General features: G+C 38.9%; 1 protein-coding gene across 1 annotated transcript in view; it reads right to left on the bottom strand.

Annotated features, from left to right (window-relative positions):
• The window catches only part of itfg1 (integrin alpha FG-GAP repeat containing 1), a 155,281-nt gene that overhangs the window by 48,419 nt on the left and 94,785 nt on the right, over nt 1-12,077 (bottom strand). Inside the window, exons 11-12 of the mRNA XM_040131108.1 lie at nt 10,344-10,494; nt 9,133-9,241 (exon numbers count right to left, since the gene is read on the bottom strand). Of these exons, the coding sequence (XP_039987042.1) occupies nt 9,133-9,241; nt 10,344-10,494 (260 nt within the window). The remainder of the gene's footprint in view (nt 1-9,132; nt 9,242-10,343; nt 10,495-12,077) is intronic.

The raw sequence follows: 12,077 nt of genomic DNA, 5'->3' as shown, positions 1-12,077 counted from the left end.
GGGGAGGGTAAGTAAATTCATTCTGCTGGCACTTCAGTGATTTTATCAACAAGAGCAAACTAAATTGTAAAAGAATAGAAAGACCAGAATAATGCTTAAAATGTAAATAAACTATTTTAATCAAACACTCCACTTGCAAATGATGCATTTAAATAATGAAAATTTTACATTTAATGTGGTTTAAGCAGGTAAAACAGTCTGCATTGAGAATCAGAATAAGAATCAGTCAAGTTAACATGACTGATTCTGATGGTATCTGTTGTCCACAGCTGCTTTATACTGTATGAAAAGCTTCTTCTTCAGTTCATTAAATTTCTGCAGCCATCTCAAGGCAGCAGCGCAAATAAGTATGCTGATTAATCTTCAGCCTCTGATTTGAGAAGTGCCACGCTAGAGCGCAGTGCAAATATGCATGAACATCTGTACATTTACCTTGTATTTACCTTTATTAATTTGCCTGCAAATGACACCAGGTTGCTACAGAATAACCAAACACACCTGTATACACTTCAGACTGGTCGGTTAGAGCTCCGTATTCTGCCTGTTACGTGGGAGACATCAGAGTACTGGAGTTCATTAATCGTGTGCACCATGACCCTTCTTTCCAACTTTGTTTACAGCTTTTTTCAGTGGTTCATGTTTTATTCTTGAAAAGCCTTATTATGTGAATACTGCTGTATCACATCTTGCAATATGATGTGACAATTTATAACAAGAGTTAGTGTAGAATTAAGACTGAAATGGCATTGGATCGATTCAATCATATAAACGGCTTAAACAAACTATTTTTTCATTCTTTATTTTTTTAAATAACTGTGTGTTCACATTGTGCTGCTCTGTAACATCTAAACAACAATAGGATTTGCTGGGTAGCCAATTCTTATGTTGAGCTCTCATACTTCACTGTGATTGGCTCAGCTGTTTCAGAGCTATGAGACCAGTGGTGTTACCGGATGACAAATTTACTAATCATCAGATCCTCTCATCTGTATTCCATCCCATCAAGTTGTTTTGCATTCTGCACCGCTGCACCTAGTCTGTATTAGCCAAACACAGTCGGTGAGTCCAAGACCTACCACCCCCAGGCAATTTGAACTCACTAGGGTTCAATGCACTGTATATAAAAAGGAACTAGGAGAAGGAGGGAAATTTCTATATTTCAGAGGAGAGGAGAGGAGAAGAATATGTCAACCACCATGGAATTCAACTAGTTCAACAACGTGGCGAGAATTTGTTGGAAAAACATTGTAAGGTTTTTTTTACTACACCCTTGCAAAAATGACATCAGGGAAGTGTTGGTAGATGTTGGATACTAAGGGTGCATTAAGAAAGTATTCAGACCCCTTCACTTTTTTCACATTTTGTTATGTTGCAGCCTTATGCTTAAATGATTTAAATCACTTTTTTCCCCTCATCCATCTACACCCCATAACCCATAATGATAAAGCGAAAACAGAATGCAAATTTATTAAAAAGTAAAAAAACTGAAATAATAGATTGACATCAGTATTCAGACCCTTTGCTATGACACTTGAGATTTACTTCAGGTGCCACCAATTTCTCTTGATCATCTTTGAGATGTCTCTAAACCTTGACTGGAGGCCATCTCTGGTAAGTTCAATTGATTGGACCTGATTTGGAAAGGTACACACCGGTCTATAAAAGGTCTCACAGCTGACAGTGCATATCAGAGCAAAAACCAAGCCATGAGATCGAAGGAAATGCCTGCGGAGCTCAGAGACAAGATTGTGTCAAGGCACAGATCTGGGGAAGTCTACAAAAAAATGTGTGCTGCACTGAAGGTTCGTAAGAGCACAGTGGCCTCCATAATTCCTCAATGGAAAATGTTTGGAACAACTAGGACTCTTCCTAGATCTGGCTGCCCAGCCAAACTGAGCAATCAGGGGAGAAGGGCCTGGTAAGAGAGGTGGCTCAGAACCCAGGGGCACTCTGGCTGAGCTCCAGAGATCCTGTATGGAGATGGGAGAAACTTCCAGACGGCCATCCATCACTGCAGCACTCCACCGATGTGGGCTCTCCTCAGTGAAAGACACATGAAAGCTCACTTGGTGTTTGCAAAAAGCACCTAAAGGACTTTCAGTTTGGCCTCAATTCTAAGTGTTATGTCTGGAGGAAACCAGGCACCACTCATCACTTGCCCAATACCATCCCAATGGTGAAGCATGGTGGTGGCAGCATTCAACCTGACAGAGCTTGAGAGGATCTGCAGAGAGGAATGGCAGAAATTCCCTAAATCCAAGTGGGAAAAGCTTGTCGAGTCATACCCAAGCAGACTTGAAAAAAAAAAAGTGAAGAAAAAGCGAAGGGGTCTGAATACTTTCTAAATGCACTGTATGTGGGATAAATTATGCCAATCACTTCCATGTTTTCTGGAATCGCCAGGTTATTGTGCCTTATGGTAGGAAAATTCATAAACATATTAATAATTATTTGGAGTAGACATTACTTTTAGATGTGATGCTTTATAATGGGTGACATCTCATTTGAAGGGTGGAATATCAATGATAAGAAATGGGTAAAAATACTTCTGGCAGCAAGTAAAAACGGCTGTCACGAGGAAGTGGCTAAAATCAGAGCCAGCCACCATTGATGGATAGATAGAAATAATATATGAAATATGTATAATGGAAAGGCTGTCATTTTCCCTTAAAGGCCAAAAGTTTCTTTTTCCTGATATGGACCAAGTGGAATGAGTACATTAAACCTCTGTAAAATGAAATCTGGACCAGATGGTGGTGCTAGATGAAAGGTCAGGGGAGTTATTACATTTTAACCTCAGGGGACGTTGAATGTGAGCACCACATTTCACAGCAATCCATCCAATAATTGCTGAGATATTTCATAAAGACCAAAAATGTCAACCATATGGTGTTGCTAGAGGAAGTGGGATTACCAAAGTCATTAGAATGCATCATCTAGGAGCCATGAATATCTGCTAAATATTTTTGTGCAAGTCCATCAAGTAGATGTTGAGATGCATCACTGCATAGCTAAAAACTTTGACCTGATGTTGGCACTAGGAAAAAATTCAGAGGATCACCAAAATAATCAGAATTCATCCTCTACTGATCATGAATATCTGTAGCAAATTTTATGGCAATCCATGAATTAGTTGTTGAGATATTTCACTCTGAACCACAAACATCAACCCAATGATGCATGAGGCGGTGGACCAACAAAAAACACTGACATTGCTATCCCTAGAGGCATGCTGGTAGCATGGCTAAAAATATTAGGCACTTCAACATTTGCAATTGGACAATACGTTACATTAAACAAAAGGCAAAATGTCAATTGCTACATTGTCATAACAAAAACTAAACAGAATCTAATCTGCAACATTAAGTTAGTAACATTAGGTGGATGTCAGTGATTAACACACCTTGGTCTATGCAAAGATTGCAGTAGCACTAGTTTTTGCCAAGAAAACCCTCAAACGGGTTGAAAATGAACCACAACTATACACTGAATAACATTCAACCAAACACTTTAATCATAGCCTTTTTTTGAAGGAGTGTCAAAACAAAATGACATACTGGGCCGATACTCTTTTTTTCTCAGCTTTCAAGGATATATATTTATTCTTACAGAATGGCATCTTAGCTGCCAAGTCTTCCCCTTGTCTGCAGCTCCACTCAAACCCTCTAGCCTGCTCTTAAATAATATATGCTCCTATGGCAACAGAGGTAAGGGTCTTGATGGAATGCACCTGTGAGTGAACTACTGCATGTCGAACACGCAGGAGGATAAGATGTAAGACAGGTACAGGTTCAGGTCATCTCAGTGTGAAAAGCCCAGCAAGAGTGAGGCTAGGCTTCCGTCTGAGGCCAGCCTGTGATGGATTTATCCCAGGAAGTCTGTGTGCATCATGGGCTCTTACCTTTTACTTGCAAACTTCACACACACACATTCATACACCAAGCCAGACACAAAGTCATTCCTTCGGTGGGTGTTGTTCAGTAACGCTCAGGGAAGGGTTGAGGGATGTCAACTTGAGAAAATAGGATTCCACATTACAAAACAGAGGACTGGATCAGGCTGTCTACAAAGACACATCACTGGCTGACATAATGCGTCAAGTCTGAATATGGAGTTCACACACTCAGTCTCACTTATTACAGTGTAACACCATCAGCTACGCTATCAAATACGCCTGAAAAGAATGGTAAATAAACCATTTACCCTCAGGAGTTTTTCACGGGAGGTGCAAGGCTATTAAGCTGCATTTGAGCTCATGTTCACAAGGGAGACGAATGAAATGTCAACAGAGTGTAACACTTGACAGATGCATTTTTATTTTGGTTGCTTGTTGTGCTTGCTATTCTTTAGTCAGCTAGATGTAGAAAATGCTACATCGAACATGTATAAAATATTCATGACTAAAAATGTAATAACTAAAGTCAAATGATAAGGAGAAGTGGGGGAGCTGACAGTGTTTTCATCAATGGAAGAAAAACCGGCATTTTGGTGTGAGTGTATCAGTGTGTGTTTTGTTTGATTTGCTGCAGGGAGAGAAAATGTTACGAAAATAACAGCAGTGTTTAGAGAGGTGACACAAAAGGAATTCATGTTACACCAGGAGGAAGGGGGGTGAGTCAAGGTCACAGGCAGGCATACAGTACACACAGCGGCTGTCAAGATAACTGAAAATACATGACTCTTCCTCTTACAATTTTGTGTTTAATGACATATAATATAACATATAATATTTCTGGCATTATACAACATTTTCTCCCAAACATAGTCATCAGTAATTCTCAATTTGTACCACAGTGCTTCTTGTTGAACCCACTGAGCCTGGAGAGAATCTAGACTACAGTGTGCTCCTCTAATACCCAACTTAACCAAATTCAGTCGCCACCCATGCCCACATAAAAACACTCTACAAGATGAACTGCACTTGGAATATGGATCATCTTGTGTATGGTCTGGGAATAAAGATTTTGAGGAAGATATCTAATTGTTGTTTCTCTTACCGATATTGTGACTGCAATTTAAATTGTTATTATTATTGACTATAATTTAAGGCCTTGCACACCTATGTTACACCCACACAGGTGATCTAGCTTATTTTGGCTGATTAGACCTCTTCTCAGGTATCTGTTAGTATTTACAGAGTCTTTGATTGGCATCTTCTCGACTTGTTGCACCTTTTAGGATAGGACAAAGTCAGGCGGGCTGAGCTAGTCACTGCACTGCACATAGCTCTTCAATGAAGCAATGGCGCAAAACATTACGTTAGAGATCTTTTATGTTATTATGTGAAGTCTGACAATATTTTCGGTTCATTATCAAACTGTGGCAGGACAAATTAGATTATTGGGCTGCCACAGTCTAGGTAATTAATGGTAAACACTGCTTGCCATATTGGTTTGTCTTGTGTGGCTATCGTTAGCAGTACTAGCACCAGCAGCCTTCTTTCCTTGCGGGCGAAGTCCATATGCCTGTGCTGAATGTGATCATGCGTATCCCCGGTAGAGTGGTTATATGCCAGTTTATTTTGACACAGCCTACATACAATCTCATTTTAATTTTCTACATTGAAATAACGCCTAACCGTGCTGGTTTTACGAGATGTCTTCTGTCCCACTTTCCAGCTTACTCGTTTAAAAGAGCCGGCCGCTAGCGTGAGGAGAGGGGGGCTGCTGTCTGCTGGGGCTGCAGCCCCAGCTAGTGGCGAGCAGCTGCGTAACATCTTAAATGCAACAATTAGCTGCCGTTGTACATTATTTATATTTTATGAAGTAGTTTAAACAACTAGTATTTCTGGTGCCGACTAGTGAGGGTAGCAACATTTAATTGTTAAGTCAACTAATCATGCACAGCCCTAGTTGGGACTAGAGGCTTCTCTGTGCGCAGCTGCCTAGCTAGTGTCTACCCAGAGCCTACATGTGAGGCGTTTAGGGAACACGTTAAACTGTATCGTGTACCGAGAATAACCTGGGTTACACTCTCCCCCTCTAAACTGCACGAGTCTCTGCATGCGCATTGGTCACACGCCGTGACACCAACCACCATAAGTAAATTCTCAACCTGTTGGAAATAGTTGTTTGGAAAACAAATTTTGGTAAAAATTTTGGTCCACTTCAGGAATTAGCATGAGTTAGCAACACCAGGTTGCAGATATACATCCAGCAAAATTAAAACTTGCAGGTTAATTCTTTCTTTTCTTACAGCCTTTTAAAGACATTATTAACAATATGTGTTATAGCCTAATCAAAATCAGGGGCTTTTGCATATGAAAATTGCACTCTTTCAATTTAAAAACAATAAATCTTTCAGCCCCCGTATGGACATATGACAGTACGTACAACAGTATATGACCACAACAATTAGAATCAACAAATGTTGAGATGCATGCTTGACTTGGGATATTGGGGACGCCATAGCCCCTTTTCATGACAGACATCTTGACTTGTCAAAGCAGGAAAAGCAAAGGTGTAAATAATATTAACAATGGCTCCATTCCATTTAGTGTCCCAGTAAGCCATTTCAGTGAGAGAGCATATACACCCACTTGTGCTTTTCCTGTTCCTGCTTTGACAAGTCAAAATATCTGCTGTGAAATGGTTCTATTTAGATCTACTCCTTTTAGACCAGAAACCATGATGTCCAGCTCAGTAGTTCTACTTCCCCTCCTGCAAAGAAGTCTAACCTTGTCATGAAACAAGAGGTACTCCTCATGGAAGTAACTTGAAGCTCCTTGAAAAAACTTCAAGAGGGCTAAAAGTGCTACAATCAGTAAGTACTGGAAGCGCCTGCTACGAGACAAACCAAAGTTAATTGAAATCAATCAACCAACATTTGCAATATTTATGTATAAAAAAATTTCTGTGCATCACTCAATCTATCCTGACACAAGAATATCATTGCATTGCATACTTATTTAGGATCCTAAAAGAGCATTTCTACAGTACCAACAAAAACACTCCTCTGTACTAGCCTACATATGGTACATTCTGCCCCCCCCCCCCACTAACGCCCTTGGATCCTGCTATTTCGGGTGTGACAGTCTGACCAGGAAACTCTGCATGAAGGTAATTACAGATGTATGAAAACAGACAAAACACTTGGTAATCCAAGCATATTTTAATAAATGACCTTGGAGTTAAACTGCATGTTTCTTGTTGGTAGTTCTTACAAGTGATTGTGATTATTGTTCATATGCATAGCACAGCAAGCTAAAATGATTTAACTGTTTGATTTAGCTAACCCTAGGTTTACACGCTCGAATGATTGCTAATGCTAATGCTAATGCTAGCCTTAAAAACTGGCAATGATACTTAAACACTGGGGAAAGTAGTGCAGCAATGGTGTTAGCGTAGCACAACACAAATAGCAACATTCCTATCGGCCGGCAAGATGGATTCAAAAACAGAGTTGTATGTCCCTTGGCTGCGTGTAAGAGCTGTGTGCCACCTGCTTATTAGAGGGCATGCGGTCACCCCTTGACACCCATCAAAGTTCGACACAGCTCCCACTTCAATGCAAGGCTGCAGTGTGTCATTCAAGTGGCTGAGAAAGTGGTCAGCTGCTTGCTGTATCACAACAAAGACCTGCATTAGACCCCCAATTCAGGTATCTTGCTGTTTGACTTCCTACCCTGTGAATGATAGTTCTGGTGTATTATTCCTGTATTAGTCCTTAATCTTACATTATACCATTATGGTAGGCACTATCATACAGATATGCACACAAACACACTCCTGGATTTACTAAATGCTACAAAAATCTGCATGGAATATACAGTATACTGACTGACTAGGCTATCATTTGTACCAGTCTATTTTGACATTCATTTAAATTTTGCTAAAATGACATGACTTCACTATACTGTCAGATTCTTGTCATTTTGTTATGTGTTTTTAAACTGATTCTGTTCATTCCATTCATTGTTGTGACCCAGAGGAATTGTGAGTATTTGCTACTGCTACGTTGTTTGTTTGAGTGAAGGCTTGGAAGGTCTTTATTCTAAACAGTAACATGTCTGAATTATATCAGCGAGCCTGATAGTTTTTAATAAATAAAGAGCACCAAAACCATACAATATATCCAAGGCAGTATGTATTAGACAGGTGTGTATATGTAATATTTGGCAAAGAATATTAATTCTTATATATATTTTAAGTGTGTTAGTAATTGTGTGTGCTGGTGTGAATTTATAAGGGCATGGTGATGATTTATGTGTTTCTTGTGTGTGTGATTCTGAAAGCTGAAGAGCAAGTGCAGCCCCTCCCTTCCCAAAAGACAAAACAACAACTGTTCGCCAACTGTGCTGAAACAGAAAGGAACAACGATCCTTTTCCTACTAATGAGCAGAGCAGAGTGACAGATTAAACTGTGCAAAGGCCCTACCTAAAGTGGAACTATTTTTGCTTTCCTCAAATGTCACTAGGTACTAATTCTGTACCAACATTTTGACTTCAAAAGAACATGTCTTGATTTTTACTCAAATGCTCTTACAATAAAAAAATAAAAGAAATAAAATCTATTAACTTAGAGTAAAAGGGGTGTGCCAAAAATATATGAAACTATTTCTGAGTGTTGAGAACAGATATTGAAGCTACAGTTGCTTCGAGTCAGACATCATCTGCGACTGAAATACAACATACTGCACAGATGATGTTTGCTGTTTCTTCAGAATTTTTGAACATTTAGTCATCTTTGTTGCACAGAAAGAAAAAGGTTAGGAAGGAAAGAAAGGTATAAGTTATTTTTATGGCATATCTGGCACCTTAATCAGCCAATGCTTTAATTTAGGCTGAAATAGAACAAAAAGCTCAGACAAGATCCCCTTTTCAACACCAACTGGGTAGCTCCAGGCTGAAAAAATCAGAATAATATGACACGTAATAGTCATGACCATCTGCTTTCTAGGTCTGGGAAAAGAGCTGCTCTTGTTCAGTGATTCTAATTGGTCTATGAGGGAATATTATAGTACAAAAATACACTAAATCATTAAATATTAAAATTCCAGTTGTGTATGTAATATGATGAGGACAGCTTGGGAGGTAGACAAAGACCTTCTCTTCCTTCATGTGGCCACATCAATAAACTGGTTTAGGTGGAAAGAGGGAGGAACAGAGCATACTGGGCAAGTCAGTCACTTACCCATCACTTTAACGAAGTACGCATCAGCTTCAAAATTGTTCTTTAAAGCATGGATGATCAAGTCATTTTTGCCCGCTGCATGGCTCAGAACCAGCATGTCTAATATACCCTGCAAATGAAAACAGGCATATAGATAAGGGACAATGAAAGCATGGTGTGTGTGTGTCTTCTGATATACATTTTATCCCTCTAACACACTAGGTGACTGATCCAGCCTTATCTTATCATCTCTATTCTCCCTCTTTTCTCTTTTCCTCACTAAATTTCTCTCTACCATTTAAAAATTCTGTCTCAAGGGGGGATGAGAGAGGGAGAGAGGAAAAGAGAGAGTTTATTTCAACAGACAGTTCATTTAAGTACTAATAATTAATTCTCATAACAGCTACTGTCTATATACATGGAATCTGTGCGGAGAGCCTATTAAACACAAAAAGGATGATTTTGACCATGCATGTGCATGGATGAGAATAAGTGCATGAGACAATCTGTGTGTGTATGCGTTTTGTAGTATTAACCTCTGCAAGAGTGTATTACCAGGTTTTTAAAAGTTGCTGTGTGCATCATTTTTAAAATAATCACACCATTGTCGCTATGGATAGAAATCCTGTAAGAAATACATGAGGAAAGACTTTAAGTATATACCACTGATAAGCCACAACATTAAAACCAGTTACTAGTACACTGGTTGATCGGTGTAATAACAGCATATGTGAAAAAAAACAACAGCAACAGAGCATACAAAGAAGATAAATAAGTGCTTTGTCTTGTGAATATAATAGCTGGCAAAGGTGGAGTAAAGTGGGCTTGCACACAAGTCATTGTTTCGATCATTTTGGTTATGTAAGTGCAGAAAAAAGCTTTACACATAATCCACTTTTCTGCATTAAAGAAATCAAATATTCTTGTTTGTCCTGTGAGATTTATTCACTTTTATTCTCTATTTGGCATCAAGTTATAAAATTGTAGAAATTCTCAGAAAGAGATGTCATTTTAGCTGCATATCTACCTGTCTGATACCAGTATCATTGTTGATGTCTGTGTATTAAATGGATGAGTCAGAGGAGACATTGAGGGAGATGGGCATTTAGAGGAAAAACAGATGTTAAAGGTGCAAAGAAGTGGAAGGAGAAGGAACGAGAGAAAGAATGGTATGCTGTATGTATGACCAAAGCAAACTCCTAAATTACATCAGCTCAGTAAAAATTACTTACATCTTCGTAGATGTCAAAGAACGTTGCCATAATAGCATTTTGGATGGCTCCCAAATCTGACTGGTCCCAGTGGATGTGGAACATTCTTCCTACGCTATGGCAACTGGCATTGTTACAGGGCACGTTCTCCAACAGGAAGGCCTGCTGACCACTGGGGGTAGAGAGAGAGAGAGAGAGAGAGAGAGAGAGAGAGAGAGAGAGAGAGAGAGAGAGCGCATGTTATCATAGATGGTGACAGTTCATGATGATCAGGAAAAAGGTTTGTCATCAGTTTATCAGTCTGACAGTTTATCAACTGAATCATACCAACTGACCTAAACATGCCAGTGTGTTGGTATTTATCATCTGGCAACTCACTCTCTACTGACTCTTCATACCATTTCTGATGCTGACCCTGGTCCCTGACTAATGCAGTGGTTTGGTTTTAGATCACAATGATGTGTCTAAGTACAGTATATGTATTATTTACAATAAATAGTGCAAAATCTTTTCACAAAAGTGTCTCTGAACTTTAAATGGTGACCTTGTGGAATTTACTTTGGCTCTTATAACCAAATGAAATTTGTTATATTTCATAACAGCTATGAACCAAAAAATGAGCAATTGTTCTTCAAATCAGCCTTGGTAACACTCTATGGTAACAGTCTATCCATAACTCCTACTTACTTCATTTATTTCATTTCATTTATGATTTAAGAGTATATAATGACTGTCTGGGGATTTGTTTCTACTTTTAAGAGACAAATCCAAATTCTGCAACATATTAAGTTTTAGGGTGGATTTCCTTCTTTACAGAATAAGAGCATCAGTGTTTATGAGAATGAAAGTTGCCTTGGGCTGGAACCCCTGAAAGCAACTGTGATAGTACAACATCCATGGGCACTGATCTCTTGCACTGCTTCACATATATCTACTCTTAATTAAGAAAAGAATTCCTTGCTGCACACACAGCAAAGCAAAATAACACACAATCTTGCATGCACACATTTGTAACAAGAAACACTAATATATGTACTTTTGTCTACCATCAAGTGAAATTGTTTTTTAATGTTCATTTATGTACATAAATAATGATGTACATTTATAGGTGTTCATTTTGCTGTGACCACACCCTGTATTTTGCTTCTTTTTGCTGATGTAGACGAGTGGTGAGTAATTTAATAGAGATGAAATAAAACCCAAGCACTCTTGGAAAACTAAGTCTTTGTCACCATCTCCCTTCTAATCTGCAGGGAGATTGAATCCCCCTCTTTCTCTATCTATTTGTTTTTCTTTCTTTGGAGATGGCTCTCTGTACCTGTTCTTAGATATCTGTGGGAGTGAAGACCAGAAAAAAAAAAAAAGAGCTGGACTAAAAATAGAATAATCGTGAAAGCCCACCCTCGCTCAGGATTTTAAATGACTCTGTTTCCCCCCACTGTATTCTAATGCAAGTGTCTTGGGAGTGGAGGTGAAGGCACACCATAAACTATGACCCTGAAGGGGGATATCTGCAATCTAGGATGCTTTAAAAACTTGAAAGACTTTGTTAGGCATTGTTGGAAAAACTTAAAATCTGCCTTACTTGCAGCAAAATACTCACTTAGCACTGGGACAGAGAAGGAGGGACATTAGGCATAAATAGAAAAATATCAAAATGTATAGAAATCGTGCTTTGATAAAATGTGAATTGAAATATTATTGCCATTAATATGATGCTGTCATCCATCCCGAAACTGTGTTGAATTTGCTTGG

This window comes from Xiphias gladius, chromosome 1, assembly GCF_016859285.1.
Source record: "Xiphias gladius isolate SHS-SW01 ecotype Sanya breed wild chromosome 1, ASM1685928v1, whole genome shotgun sequence".
Lineage (NCBI taxonomy): Eukaryota > Metazoa > Chordata > Actinopteri > Istiophoriformes > Xiphiidae > Xiphias > Xiphias gladius.
This window is presented reverse-complemented; position numbering and strand designations above follow the sequence as displayed.